At 41.7% G+C, this 13,727-nt stretch overlaps 1 protein-coding gene across 1 annotated transcript; it reads left to right on the top strand.

Annotated features, from left to right (window-relative positions):
• The first annotated feature begins 1,392 nt into the window (after positions 1-1,392).
• On the top strand, positions 1,393-13,442 carry MEIOB (meiosis specific with OB-fold). The gene is made up of 15 exons (XM_008928206.3): positions 1,393-1,505; positions 1,911-1,980; positions 3,058-3,139; positions 6,065-6,122; positions 6,599-6,730; positions 7,474-7,546; positions 7,925-8,120; positions 8,451-8,551; positions 10,137-10,189; positions 10,366-10,461; positions 10,844-10,945; positions 11,423-11,576; positions 11,941-12,124; positions 12,581-12,667; positions 12,957-13,442. Exons 3-15 carry the CDS (start codon positions 3,071-3,073, stop codon positions 13,065-13,067), a joined length of 1,416 nt encoding a protein of 471 aa, XP_008926454.2. The 5' UTR covers positions 1,393-1,505; positions 1,911-1,980; positions 3,058-3,070; the 3' UTR covers positions 13,068-13,442.
• The last annotated feature ends 285 nt before the right edge of the window (positions 13,443-13,727 follow it).

A 13,727-nucleotide genomic window follows, 5' to 3' on the forward strand; every position in this document is an offset into this window, starting at 1 on the left:
ACCTGGACAAAACCTAATGGAAGTGCTGACCATGGTGGCAGCGCAAGAGCCCAGCTCGGTTCTGCAAGGCCTCGCTGGAGCAGGTGCTTATGTCCCACCAAAACCTTGCTGAGATGCTGGACAAGCTCAAAACCTCCAAGTCCACGGGCTGTGATCCTGATTTATCACCTTCTGCAGCAGAGGACACCCTACAGGTCTCATTTCAGGTTTGTTTTCCTGGTTTACTGTGCAGTCGTGGCTGGAAGAACAAGACTTGTACCTTTGCCAGCATTTTCCAGCCAGTGCACACGTTCTCCTTCCCACTGGACTAGGAGCACATCACTGTGGTCATTATATTCTGCTTGTCCATTGGACTGAGATAACTAAAACAACATAACTAACAAAAAATGCCATATTCTGTATACTGGAGACTTCAGACTTATGGAACAGAGTTAGATCCATGGATGACACTGTATAAAAGGTGACCTAACCCCCCTTTCACCCCAGGCTGTCAGTTCCCTGGCATGACGTTTGTCATCAGCACAGGATAATTATCACGGACTTTAGAGACACAATAAATACGAGAGGACAGGTGGTGTCCGTTTTCAACTGTTTAATTGAAGAAATGAAAGGTCCTGTAATACAGAGTCAACATAGAGAATTTGTCAGGCTACACTAAAAACTTCAATAGCCACGACCTTGAGGTTATAAAATTACTCATCAGGAGTAAAGTTTTTCATGATGCAGAAGTGAAAGGTATTGATTTTATAAAAAAATGATTTTATATGCAATATAAATTGACAAAATGGCTCGATCCAGCTCCTTTCAGGGCCTGAAAACTCAGGGATTGCTGGGTGCAAATCAATACAAATAATATCTTAAACGATGAATTTTAACTCATTTATAAAATACAGGCTGCAATTTTTTTTCCCTTGGAGCTAGTGAAAAAAAAAAAAAGGAAAAAGAATGGGAATGGTTTCTCCAAAGATTTCTGGAATTTGCTTTGTCTTGCGGGTGTGCATTTATGATTGTAGAACAGACTGGACTTCAGACTCCTGGGCTGGTGCTTTGTTGGCTTGGAGTCATGGAATCCCAGGATGGTTTGGGTTGGAAGGGACCTTAAAGCCCATCCAGTGCCACCCCCTGCCATGGGCAGGGACACCTTCCACTAGCCCAGGTTGCTCCAAGCCCCATCCAACCTGGCCTTGGACACTTCCAGGGATGGGGCAGCCATCATTCCCTCCCCAGGGAATGATTCCTTCCCAATCTCCCATCTAACCCTGCTGTTACCTCCTTGAGATCCCCCGGTGATCCTGCTGAGTGCAGGAATGCCGTCGGTGGTTTGGGAAGCCTCTCCCCTCGTGCCGTGCTGGCCCTGAGGACGCTCCCACAGGGCTGCCCAGCCCTCTTCCCGCCACTGCGCCGGCGCCATTTTGTCTCCTTCACGCACCTGAGGGGTCCGCGAGGGGCACTGAGGGTCCGTGAGGGGCTTGAGGGGGTATATGAAGAAATTCTCTACAGAAAAGGTAATCAGGCGTTGGAATGGGCTGCCCAGGGAAGTGGTGGATTCTCCGTCCCTGGAGGTTTTTAAGATGAGACTAAATGTGGCATCAGTGCCATGGGCTGGGAACCACGGCAGTAGTGGATCAAGGGTTGCACTTGATGATCTTGGAGGTCCTTTCCAACCCAGATGATTCTATGAAGGACTGAGGGGTCCACGAGTGGTGTGTGAGGGACTGTGGGGTAACTGAGGGGGTATGTGATGGGCTGAGGGGTCCATGAGGTAGCTGAGGGATCTGTGAGGGGGTACCTGATGTGCTGAGGGGTTTGTGAGGGGGGCAGCTCCTGCTGTAGCCTCCCCTGTAGGGGCCTGGGGCATTTGAAGTCCTAAATGACCTTTTTTAATTTTCCTCCCATCCGTGTGTTCCCAGTGCTGGTTCCTCTGACCCAACTCAGCTGGTGTGAGGTGTGGCCACTGAACAATATTTAACTTCTTCCGAGGTAAGGATATTGCCGTGCCTTGGGGGGATGCTGAGGTTTCTGCAGAAGAAAATGTAAATCTTTCCATCTAATGGTGTGGGAACAGGTTTAAGGGACCCACTGTTCAGTGGTTTCTCTAAGGCAAATTTGGGCTGTCTCTCTGTGAGAGTGTAGTTTGAAATGCTCTCTTAGAGAAATCACTTTGTTCTCAGATCACTGCTTACTTTTTTTAAAATGTAGACTATTTCTTCTCTAGTTCAACAGACCTTTACCCGATTGCCTGATGAAATGGTTAACAATTCTCACACTCAGGTGCCAGGTATAAGGACTGCAAAAGCCCCTCAGGACTTTGTTATAAACATTGAACAAGCATCCAGCAGTTCTTCCCTATTAAAGGTTATTAAGATTTGGACAACGGGATGGTTCCTTTTACAAAAAAAAAGTAGAATCTGACAACTATTTGCTAAATATCTGAAAGTCTCTGAGATACCCATGAAATAATAAGAGGCATTCAGAGGGGCTAACAAAGCCCCACTTTGGCATCACTAGAGAGGACCTGAGTGCTCACAGGACTGAGCAGCCTGGAAAGAACTAATTTTCACAAATTTTATTTTAATAAATTCAGAACTTTTCTACTTTAAGGAAGGAATAAACTCACGTTTTAAAGTAGTTTAATATTAAGCCCAAAACCTCAATTAAGGTGCTTTGCAACCCAATGCTTTTCTTTCCTCACATATAAATTGCCTTTTTTATATGAACTGCCCCATTAAATTCAGTTGGATTTCCCAGAGAGAAGGAGGGTAAATATTTTTCAGAGGCTGGTGCTAATGGAGTCATTTAATGATGAATAATAAATAAAAATCACAGACTTTTGTTTGAGAAGCATAGGTAGAGTAGTCACAGTAAAATTCATAACTTCCATCGCCAAATCCAAACAATAAAGACTTGTCTACTTCAGATGGCTTGAAATGGCTTTTATTGAAAACAGATGCTATTAGGTCAAAACATTTGTGTTAAAAAATAACTTTTTATTCTCGCTGTGAATAGTCTGAAGTGATTTGTTTAGATTTTTAAAAAATCTAAATTAGTTTTCTCCAGTTTCAGATAAAGAATGGCCTATTCTGGTTCAGCACGGGACTTTGTTGCACTTTCAGATCTGCATCCAAACCTTGCTCGTCCTGTAAGTCTCATAGACATGGTCCTTTTGTTCTGAGATGAAACAGTATCTGACTGTATTATATTACTGCAAAATTATGTAATTGCCATGGATTTAGGTACTAAGAGCATTAGTGTAATTGTCAGACAGAAAGGACCTTCCCTTCTTTGTGTGCAAACCAGCAAAATGAAAATTGATGCTGTTGTTGTCCACAGTCTGCGGGTACCACAGCTACAGATATTGACTGGACAGTTCAATGTCTGAGCGTCAGAGGCTTCTTTGTAGCATTTTAAATGGATGCTGAGTTAGTGAAGACATTAGTAAAGGCATCACAGAGTCAGCTTTCTGCAGCCACAATGTAGCTGGGACCCTCAACAGTCTGTCACCACACCTGTGAACTCCTGGTGTGCTCAGTCCCTCTGAGCTCATGACACTGTCCCGAGTTATTCACACAAAACTCTCGGTGAATTGTCTTTTACCTGGATAAAAGTCTCCCAGTTGCATGTCAGATAGGATTGTTTCTGTTTCTTTGCAATAAAAAGCAGGTTTGGCTTGGAAGGGACCTTTGAGCTCGTCTCATTCCACCGCCCTGCCACGGGCAGGGACACCTTCCACTAGACCAGGTTGCTCCTGAAGAGCCTGAAAACAAGTTTTCCTGTTTTCACAACTTTTTATTTGGGAGGGGCAAAATGTAACTTTTTAAAAATTATTATTATTTTATTTTAAGCAACTGAAAGAGAAATCATAGAAAAGGAGTGATCTGAGAGAAGGAGTTCTATATCCCAGTGATATTGTATATTTTTTTCCATCTTTTCATAAACTCCTGTTCTCCAGCAAATCTAATTTATTGTCATTGGCAGTTACTCTCAAATAACGATCCACTAGCTCAGTTAAAAGCTTTTATTTATAAATAAAACTCATCTTGAGTATTCCAGTTAGTAACATATAGTAATGAAGGCATTTTTATAAAACAGTATATTCATGATAGAACTATAAGTGTGTGTTTAGGATGTTAAAAAAGCAGAAGACATATCATTTAAAGCATCAGAATGTTTATTAGTTTGCTGCTTATTTTTAGAAGTGAAATAGATTAAAGTATAAACACTTGCAGTGTGTCTGTGGTGTAGCTCAGGATTTGGCTGAGCAGCCCCAAGCAATGCTCTGTCAAAAGAGGCACAGGACTCACTTCCAAAGGTCTGTGTTCTGCTCCTCCTCCCTTGGTCAAATTAGTGCTTGGCTTGTTGCACAATAAGCTGATCAAGGAAATGATCTCTGGAAGTTTTCCTTCCCCCTCCCTCCAAAATAGTTTCCAGCCAGATCACTTCCCTCTGCCAGCTCACTGTGCAGGCCTGGTGTTAGAGACAGAGAGGGGAATGAATTTCCAGCAGGGACAGGCAGTTTTCCTTTGGAAACTGCAGATTTACATCAGCTCAATTCCTGTGGGGAGCCATCCTAAATGTCAGTTCTTTTGATTCAACTGATAAACATTTTTTAAAGACACAAAATCAAAAATAGAAAAATAGAATCATAACCTAAATCACTCCACGCTGTGGACAGAAAGTCTTCCATCAGAAGATGCACTGACTCGGGCACTGCACTGCTGTACACAGTGTCCTCTCCCTGAGCGCCTGTCACTGCAGGATAAGGCAGTTCCCTTGCTCCATCTAGTGATTCCAAGGGAACCGGGAACTGCACGGCTGAGTTTGGAGCATGTGTCAGTGCTGTTGCAGTGAAGTCAGGCAGGTCACACTGCTTTGTGAATAGGTATAAAATTAATCCTGGGGGATTATTAAATTGTTCTCCTGCCCTTGCTGGCTGACTCTGGGGTTCTGCTGGAATGACACAGGCAGTACTGAGAGAAGGGCTCGAGTGGAGAAGCTGTGGCTGCCCCACCCGTGGAAGTGTCCAAGGCCAGGCTGGATGGGGCTTGGAGCAACCTGAGAAGTTGTCCTTGTGGAAGGTGTCCTTGCCCTCGGCAGGGGGGTGAAACAAAATGGTCTTGAGGGTCCCTCCATCCCAAACCATTCCAGGTTTCCATGACTGTGTGAAGTGGAAGTCACATGGGGTGCTTTATGTTTTGAAGGACGTGGGGTGCTGCACTGTCAGTCTCTCCTTCCTGTCCTTATTCCATTCCAATTTTCATTGCTTACCTCTTAAATCCCAAACTAGCACTGCAACACTTCCCTCTTACTGAGGACTGCCTACTTAAAAAAAACCTAAAATTCACCACACAGCTATATATACATATATATATATATATATATATATCTTCATGAGTGTGTTTGCTCCCAGTAACTTTGTTTGATAATTAAGACCAGGGTGCTTTTACATAACAAACACAGGTTTAGCAAAGCAGAACAAGATTGATTTTGGTTTCAGTCACCAAGACAGTTCCTTGCCTCAGCTGCCTTTGAGGGAGTTGAAAGACAGGCGGAAAGAGGCACCTGTAGAAATTGGGGTTGCTTACAGGAGGAGGGTAACTGCCCTCCCCGTGGGTGCACACGTGTGTCTCGTGGTGCTGACAGCCAAGGAAACCTTGGATGCTTAACTGGAAAATAAATCCTGCCCAGACTTTTCATGGTGCATTTAAGGAGATCTGAGACCTGTGCAGAGAGCATGAAACAACAACATTGCTGCCTACCTGAGGAGAGATTGCTGTAGAACAGCCAAAATTGTGACTGCCTGAGGTGAACTTTTGTCCTCCCATTGTCTTTGCAAACAGAAACAGATGTATTTCTTTTAATATTTTTATTAGTGGCTATTTTTTCTTAAAGTAAACCCGTCTGTTTATGTTTTAGTTTTCATATGGTACTGTGGAATAAATAGATTAAAATGATTACCAGTCAGAAATATGTTTATTATCATCAGTGGAGTATAATTCCATGAAATCTAATTCATCATATACATCTGTCTTTAATCCTTGTATTCTATAATCTCTTTATTTTTCAGAATGTAATCGGTGTGGTTATTGGGAAAACAGATGTCAGAAGCTTTCCAGACCGAAAAAGTACAGTCCCTTTTAACTCTTTTTACTTCGTTTGCTTAAATGGTATAATTTGGCATAGATGGCTGAAATCAATATTTAAATGATAAACAGACTCCTCGGTGTAAAATGTGCACAACAAAAATGCACACCCCAAAAAATGGTGTGTGTTTGAGAACCAAGATGAAAGAGCAGCACTAGTTTGGCTAAACCTTATCAATTAGAAACTGGAAAAGCTCCATCGTGGAAGTGTTTCAGGCTCTGAAGTTGGCACCACTGTGAGCCATCCTTCCATAAACGCTGCCGGAAGGGATCAGGTGGACGGGGTGGTGTAGCCCATTCCCGAACACCAGGGTGTTCCTGCACAGCCTGCTGACCTCTAGTGGGAGGAAACTCATGGCAAAACCCAGGAGAGCATCAAACCAGTAGTTTTTATACCTGTATTCCAGTTACAAATGAAGCTGTGCTAAGAATTGTAACAGTGCTGTTTGGTTTTGCAGACATTGGGTCGGAAAGATACACCTTCAATTTTACCATCCGTGATTCACCAACTTATTTCATAAACGTGCAGTCCTGGGGCAGAGAGGAGTACATCAGATCCCTCTCAGAAAGCTTCAGGGTTGGGGACTGTGGTAAGTCAGAGTTTATTCTTGCCACGTTTCTGTTTGCGTGTAAACCAGTGTTTTGTGTTGGTGGCTTTGCTGTATTTTTCTCTGAGGACTCAGAAACCAGTCTAACTGGAAACAAATTGTTCAGTTATGTAAAGTAAAAAGAGGAAAGGAACAAGATTCCAAGGATTTAAACTCAAAACCAGTAAATATGTCAACAAAAAGACCAGACACACACCCACTGAGTGCAGCCACTCAGATCTGGCTGCAGTGAACTGTAGTTAACCAATCTAAAGTCTTACATTATATTGACTTCCTATAAATGATTAAAAACAAACTCTGTAAAGTAGTTTGGTGTTTGTCCTCCCTTAGTTACAGATATGACTATGATTGTTCATAAAACCGCCACAAAAATCCTGTCTTTATTTACAGGATGTGCTTTTATCTCGTTAAATTAATAGAAAGCCTTTGCTGCCCACGGTTGTTTGGGTAAAACTCGTGACCATGCAGAGCACAGACACGAAAACTCAGGGCTGTTGTGTTTCCACTGCGTGTCTTGAGGACTCGTGGGGGACTTTGGCCATAGCGTGAGCTGTCTGGACAGATGTGGGTTTCAGCATGAAAACATTTGGCAGGAGTTCTTTCACACACCTTTTCCTTTCCAAACCAACCTTGAAAAGAATAATTTTTAGAGTAATCTCTCTTTCTCTGTACCTAGAAGCAATTTTCTGCCATTACTAACATTGCCTATCGATGTTTTGTTTTAGTTACAATCGAAAACCCCTTAATTCAGTCAAAGGAAGCAGAAAGGGAAGAAAAATTCAACCCTGTAACTCCTAGGTAAATATAGAATGGTAGTTTTTTCCAGAAAGATCAAAGTTAACACTTGTTTAGTTGCCAGCCAGTCCCAGTAAGTGGTAGAAATATTTGGGGTTAGTTTTCTTGTGTAGCTGTGCCTTCTTCCCTGTGTTCATGTCTGATCAAATAATCTCAAAGGGGAATGTATTTCTCAGCATATGGTGATAAAGTAATTATGCTCTTTGTAACTAAACAGAGTAAATTTCATTCTTTGAGTAAAGTCTACTCGAATTTTCTCTTTCTCGAGAGAAAACAATAAAGGAACAAAGTTGTTTTCTCACAAGAATTAGCATTTTACCCTGCTGATCCACTGGTGAGTGCAATGCTGATGATGGGATTTGTTCTGTGCACGCTCTCCAGTTGCTACAAATTACTGCTGAGTGAAAATCACTCAGTGGTCAAAACCTCTTTGTGCTACGAAACGGACACCAGGCTCCTTCCTCTGCTGCACCTGCCTGTCAAGGACCCTCAGGATTATTATTCCCTGGGGGATATCGTTGCAAATGGACAAAGCCTCAATGGAAGGATCCTCAACGTGCTCGCAGCTGTGATGTCAGTAAGTCAAGGAGCCCCAACAGAGCAGTAGTTCTCTACTGTACCAGGAGTAACTTCACTGCTAATATGGATTTTGGGCCTCGTAGCAGACAGGACTCAGTGGGGTGGTTTGTTCAGGCTGGAGCCACTTCAGCTGAGTGACAATAACCACACACACCCTTTGGGATTTTTATCAACAACATGAGGGGGGAAATTGAGTGGTCTCATTTTTTAGTAGTCTACAGAGGTTTTTTCCCCCCATTTTTCTAACTCTTCTATTTTCTAGGTTATTACTTCTACTCTCCTAAACGCTTAGTAGAGGAGAAGTGACTGCTTCTTTTTCTTTTTAAAGGTTGGGGAGCCAAAGTACTTTATGACTGCAGACAAAAGGAAAGGCCAGAGGTGTGAAGTGAAGCTGTTCGATGAAACAGAGAGGTCTTTTCCAATAGTATGGTAAAATGGTTTTTCATTCACTAAAAGACACAAATTAATGGAAGAGTAGGTACATGAATTAACTGTAACACACACCTGCTATAACACTGGTTTTTAATTTAAATGCATTGTTATTTGGGAGGCAACTGTGATGAGGCAGCAATGTAGACTGAAAAGAGACTTAAATAAGAGATGCATTAGAGTGGCCTTACATATATTGTGTAGTTTTATGGCTTGCTGACAGCCTGCTGGCTCACGAATGGCAAAATGAAGCTTAGCTCCAAATAGTTCCTTTTTTTAATGTGGACATTTGAACTAATTCAGGAAATGGCCTTTAAAACCAGCTGCAAAGGCTGTATGTTCCTTGCACAGTCTGGGGAGAGGAAGGAGGAACGTGCTTGGTGTTTAAAGGCGAGCAGATTTAACAAGTGGAATGGAAATAGGTTGGAACAGTTTTTAAATGTTTAAATAACGCAGAAACATTTTGATACAACTTTGGCCATATTTTCAAGCTCTGTCCCGTTTACAAACACAACTATATCCATACCATTTATGTATGTAATCAGTAACTTATTTAAGAGGAACATTTGTATTTTGCCCATAGTCTGTTCAATAAAGTTGTGCCTTATCTATGTGCAAGGACGTGTGGGGGTGTGGGGATTCACTGGCACTGGGTTTGCTGTTTGCTGGTTGAAAAATGACCTAAATGACCTTTGTTCCCCCGAGAGAAGGAGAAAGACAGCACTGCACTGTGTGAGCTATGAGCTGTATTGCCTGCTGTGGGATGTTTCATACAGTTTATACTCACAAACACAAAATAAACATCTACAGTGTGAAGTCTTCCAGCCCTTGGGCTGCCACCAGTGTTAATGTGGAGCAGCACCTCCAACAACCTTGTTTCAGAGCTGGTACTTGAGCAACAGTGTTGTAGAGAAGGGATTTCAGAGCCCATCAGTGAAGAGGTGGCTGAGCAATGTTAGATGGAAAAAAAATATCTTAAATCTTTTTCCAAGGATTAAGCAAAAAACCCACCAGAACAAATCCGTGCTTTGGCAGCGTCCTTGCCAGCCAGATTTAGGAGGAACTGAATGAGATTTTATCAAGGGACCTAAGCATGAAATTACCATTTTGAGGGACACCACTGACCTCACTCCAGCCTCATCACTCGCAGCTACAAAGATTCCAGTGTTGGGAAGTGGCTGAACATCTGGCCAAGGGCTCTGAGCAATCAGCCTGGCCCCCAGCACAGGCTCAGCTGACAAACGTGTCAACTGGGACTTGCTTTAGTGAGAAATTACTTTTATCACAGCTCTGAAACACACACAGCATTTTTCCAGGTATATTTTGCATTTCATCATTTATTTTATCCTGCTTGGCATGGGATAAAATAGGGCCTGGGTTGGACTGTACAGAAAAGTGACTTGCCCAGAAAACATCCTGCCTGGCTGTGGATACACTTGGAATTTCATTGGCACGTGTGTGTAACAAAGGAGTCACATCCCCTTTGACTAATTTTATTTTAACTATATTATTTAGTAGTTAAGTACTAAACAGTTTGAGTGCTCCTTCAAAAATGTTTTGATACATTCACTTTTGTTTAATTTAGTTGGGATAACGAATCCATCCAGCTGGCACAGAGTTGGATCCCTCAAGAAACAGGTATAACAATCTGGTTTTTGTGTTTACTGTAGTTCTAAAAGTCATACTTATTCTGCAGTAACAGGTTTGGTTTTTTTTTTTGTTTTGGGTTTTTTTGTTTGTTTTGTTTTTTGGGTTTTTTTGTTTTGGTTTGGGTTTTTGTTTGTTTGTTTTTGTTTTTGTTCTTTTGTGCACAGTTATATTTGCATCAGATGTGAGAATAAATTTTGACAAGTTCAGGAACTGTATGACTGCAACTGTGATATCCAAAACCATCATTACAACTAACCCAGGTAAGAGCTGCTGAAGTACTCCTTTGGTATTAATAATAATTATAGACTATAATGCACAAATTAATCTATTGGAAAGTCTGATTTCTTCTGCTTGTTTGTCTCACAAAGATCTCTGCTTTTTATCTGATATGTAATGACCAATGCCTTTGGCTTCCACCCTGATTTGATTTCTTTTATTTCTTTTATTGTATTTTATTTATCTAAACAGTCTTCATATATTCAGTGCAGAACTAACAGTTAAAATAAAAAAGAGAACAGTAACTCTTGGCTGATTCCAAGAGACAATGTGTTGGTGCTACCAGAACACAAAGTTGTAGAATATAATGCTGCTGTTATTTTTCCATGCACCACATCCTAACAACTTTTAAAAATACATCTTCAGAGACAGCAGAAGCAAATGTTCTCTTCAGCTTCATCAAGGACAGTGCCCAGTCAGGAGCTCTGCATGACAGGATGAAGGAGCAGGCAAATGAAGCCATTAACTGTAAGTATGGGTGCAGACACTGATTTCATTGAACTATATCCTGTGGTTTCAGAGTGCAGCTGCAAGAATTCTTGCTCTGTGTGTTCAGAGAAACAAAGCTCAGGTACAGCCTGGCTCAGTATTTAAATCTGGACTGTTATTCTTGGGGCTGTCCCTTATTCTATTAATTAGGTACCTTCAGTTGACTGTGCCAACTGCAGCCTGTCTGGTGAGTTCTTTCTGTCCTGAATAAATATGAAAAACTGAGAGGGAGAGTTTTTTGTCAAAAGCTCATTTGGAGGGATACAAAGACTAAATAGTAGATAGTTTCCTGACTTTAGTTCCCTTTTGTTTGACTTTTTCAACAGGAAGGTGTGGGGGGCTTTTCTGATGCTTTAGATCAAATCCTCTCCTTTTTATTACCTTCAGATCCTTTGTTGCTGTTGCTCTTTTGAATTATTTCTTGCTCAGACCCACTTAACGTGTCTTTTATTTTAGTGGAGACTATAGTTGATGTTTATACAGTGGAACAGCTGAAGGAAAAAGCTCTCCAGGGTGATGGGAAACCCGACCCTGTCTATGGCATTATTTATGGCTACATTTCCACCCTGGACATTGATGATAATGTATCCAAAGTTATGCGCAACAGATGGTGAGCAACTGCCTCAAACTGTATTAAAAACTGCTTGTCCTCCTTCCCTGACCCAAATGAGGTGGAACACTATTTTAGTCCATTTCTGGAAAAGAAATAAAGCTCCTCTGGAGGATGCCATGTGGATTTCTGCTGCGTAGACTTCCACAAGTAGCAAGGAAGAGGAGTTGGCTCCATGAAGGACTTGCTCTTTCTGGTCCTGGAGCCAAGAAAAAAGAGGCCACTTTGTCCCAGACAGACTTGAAAGTTTAAAAGATGAGAAATTTTTGTTAAGGACAAAGTCTCTTGGGAAATGTCAGTCTAGAAAAACGTTTCAAGCAAGGAGGAATTGCATATGTGCATTAATTATCTTCTCCTGCTTCAGCTCGATCTGCCGGTTCGTGGTGAACGAAATGTCAAACACTTGCACTTTCTGCAGCGACGTCTCTCCAGAGCCAAAGTCAACCTTTGCAAGCTTTGACATCCTCGTGGATGTGACAGATCACACAGGAACTCTGCATTCCTGTTACCTGTCTGACTGTGTGGCTGAGGAGACATTGGGCTGCACAGTAAGTAGGGAGGAATGAGGTTGTTATTTGAGCTGCACTGTGAAGCCTGATAACGATTACAAATGTATGTAAATGTCCTTCATGTGCGTGTACAACAGCTTAAAAAATTGCACGTAGGTAGAGACATACACTGAGCTTTTTAACAAGACCAAAGTGAGAAGTCAGCAGCTGCTAATAAGAATTGTGTTAAATGTAAGAGTGAACACCCAATTCAAAATATTGCTTTATTTTAATTCACACTTTTCTGAGAATGTGGTTGGGAATCCCTAACTTTGATTCTCAATTTATTCTGGCTAATTTGACTGCCTTGGTACATTATCACACCAAACACTATGTTAAAATAGAAAAATACAGCCTAGAAGTGTATAAAGATGTGTAAGATGTTCTTTTCAACTTCATTTTGTTGTGGAGATGTTGTAATCATATGCTGAAGTTTCTGGGGTGTCCTGTTAACAGGTCCATGAATTCCTCATGCTGGAAGATGACCAGAAGACTGCATTGAAATGGCAACTTCTTCTGGAACGAAGCAAGATTTATTTCAAAGTTAGTATTCAGTCTTAATTCAAAACAGGGGCTCTTTTTCACTCTTAAACTTGTCCTTCTTAGCAAAACTGTTCTTACTCTCCCATCTCCCCCTCCTCTATCCCTGTTTCCAGGACAATACAAATATTTTTCTTCAGCAGTGACAGGTATGTAGCATAAATGTGCACTCACACAGGAAATAGTGTAAAATACAGATCCATGTCTCAATCATGCTGTGTGACATCTGAAAATAATCTATGCCAAGGTGCTGTACAGCAGTGAAAACAAAGACCCCTAATTGTTTTTCCAGGTTACTTTGTCACCCAACTGGAGAACTGGAATGAAAGTGAACCTTCTTTCCTGCAAACTGGCAGATCCTGTAGAGGCGAGTCAGAGCTTGTTGGGAAGAGACTGGAAATAAGAGATTATGCTATTAACAATGCCAAGGAAAAAGTCTTCCTTCCCTGTGTTATTAGAGGTGGAATTCTTTGGTTGTCAGGTTTTGCCAAGTCTGTTCTGACAGTAAGGAAGGAATATGCATTACTAATACCTGTAAATGGGCTTCTGGGTTGATCTTTTTTAGGTGATTGTACTTCAGAAAGTAACTTGGGCCTCAGCTTAAAAGTCAGTTCTCCCAAAGTCAACCCCTTCCAAGGAGGGTGAAGAGTTTCTTCACTCAGTTGAGATCTCTGAAAACATCAGAAATGACAAATAGGTCAGGACAGATCTGCTGACTTCTGTGTTTTAATTGCCTTGCTACTTTTGTGTTAGTTTAAATAAATAAAGACACACTTTGAAACACTGCCTGGGTTTGTGGTGCACCTTGGTGAGTCTAAACACGGAACCTGTGGCAGCAGAAGAGGTGACTCTCTTTGGGGCAGACTAAGGCTTATTTATTAGAACAGTCATCAATTAGCAGTGCCCTCTGACAAACAACCAGCTGAGACTGTGAGCAGCAGAGAGGAAAGGACTCTTCTTCACCAAAGTGGCTGTCCTTCACTGGACATAAAGAACCCAGGTAGGTATATTTTGCCTTTCTCGTGTATTTTTTCCCTATTTTTAATCTATTTCTGTCCTTAGC

The sequence above is a fragment of the Manacus vitellinus genome, unplaced genomic scaffold, assembly GCF_001715985.3.
Source record: "Manacus vitellinus isolate BGI_N305 unplaced genomic scaffold, ASM171598v3 scaffold_12_pilon, whole genome shotgun sequence".
Lineage (NCBI taxonomy): Eukaryota > Metazoa > Chordata > Aves > Passeriformes > Pipridae > Manacus > Manacus vitellinus.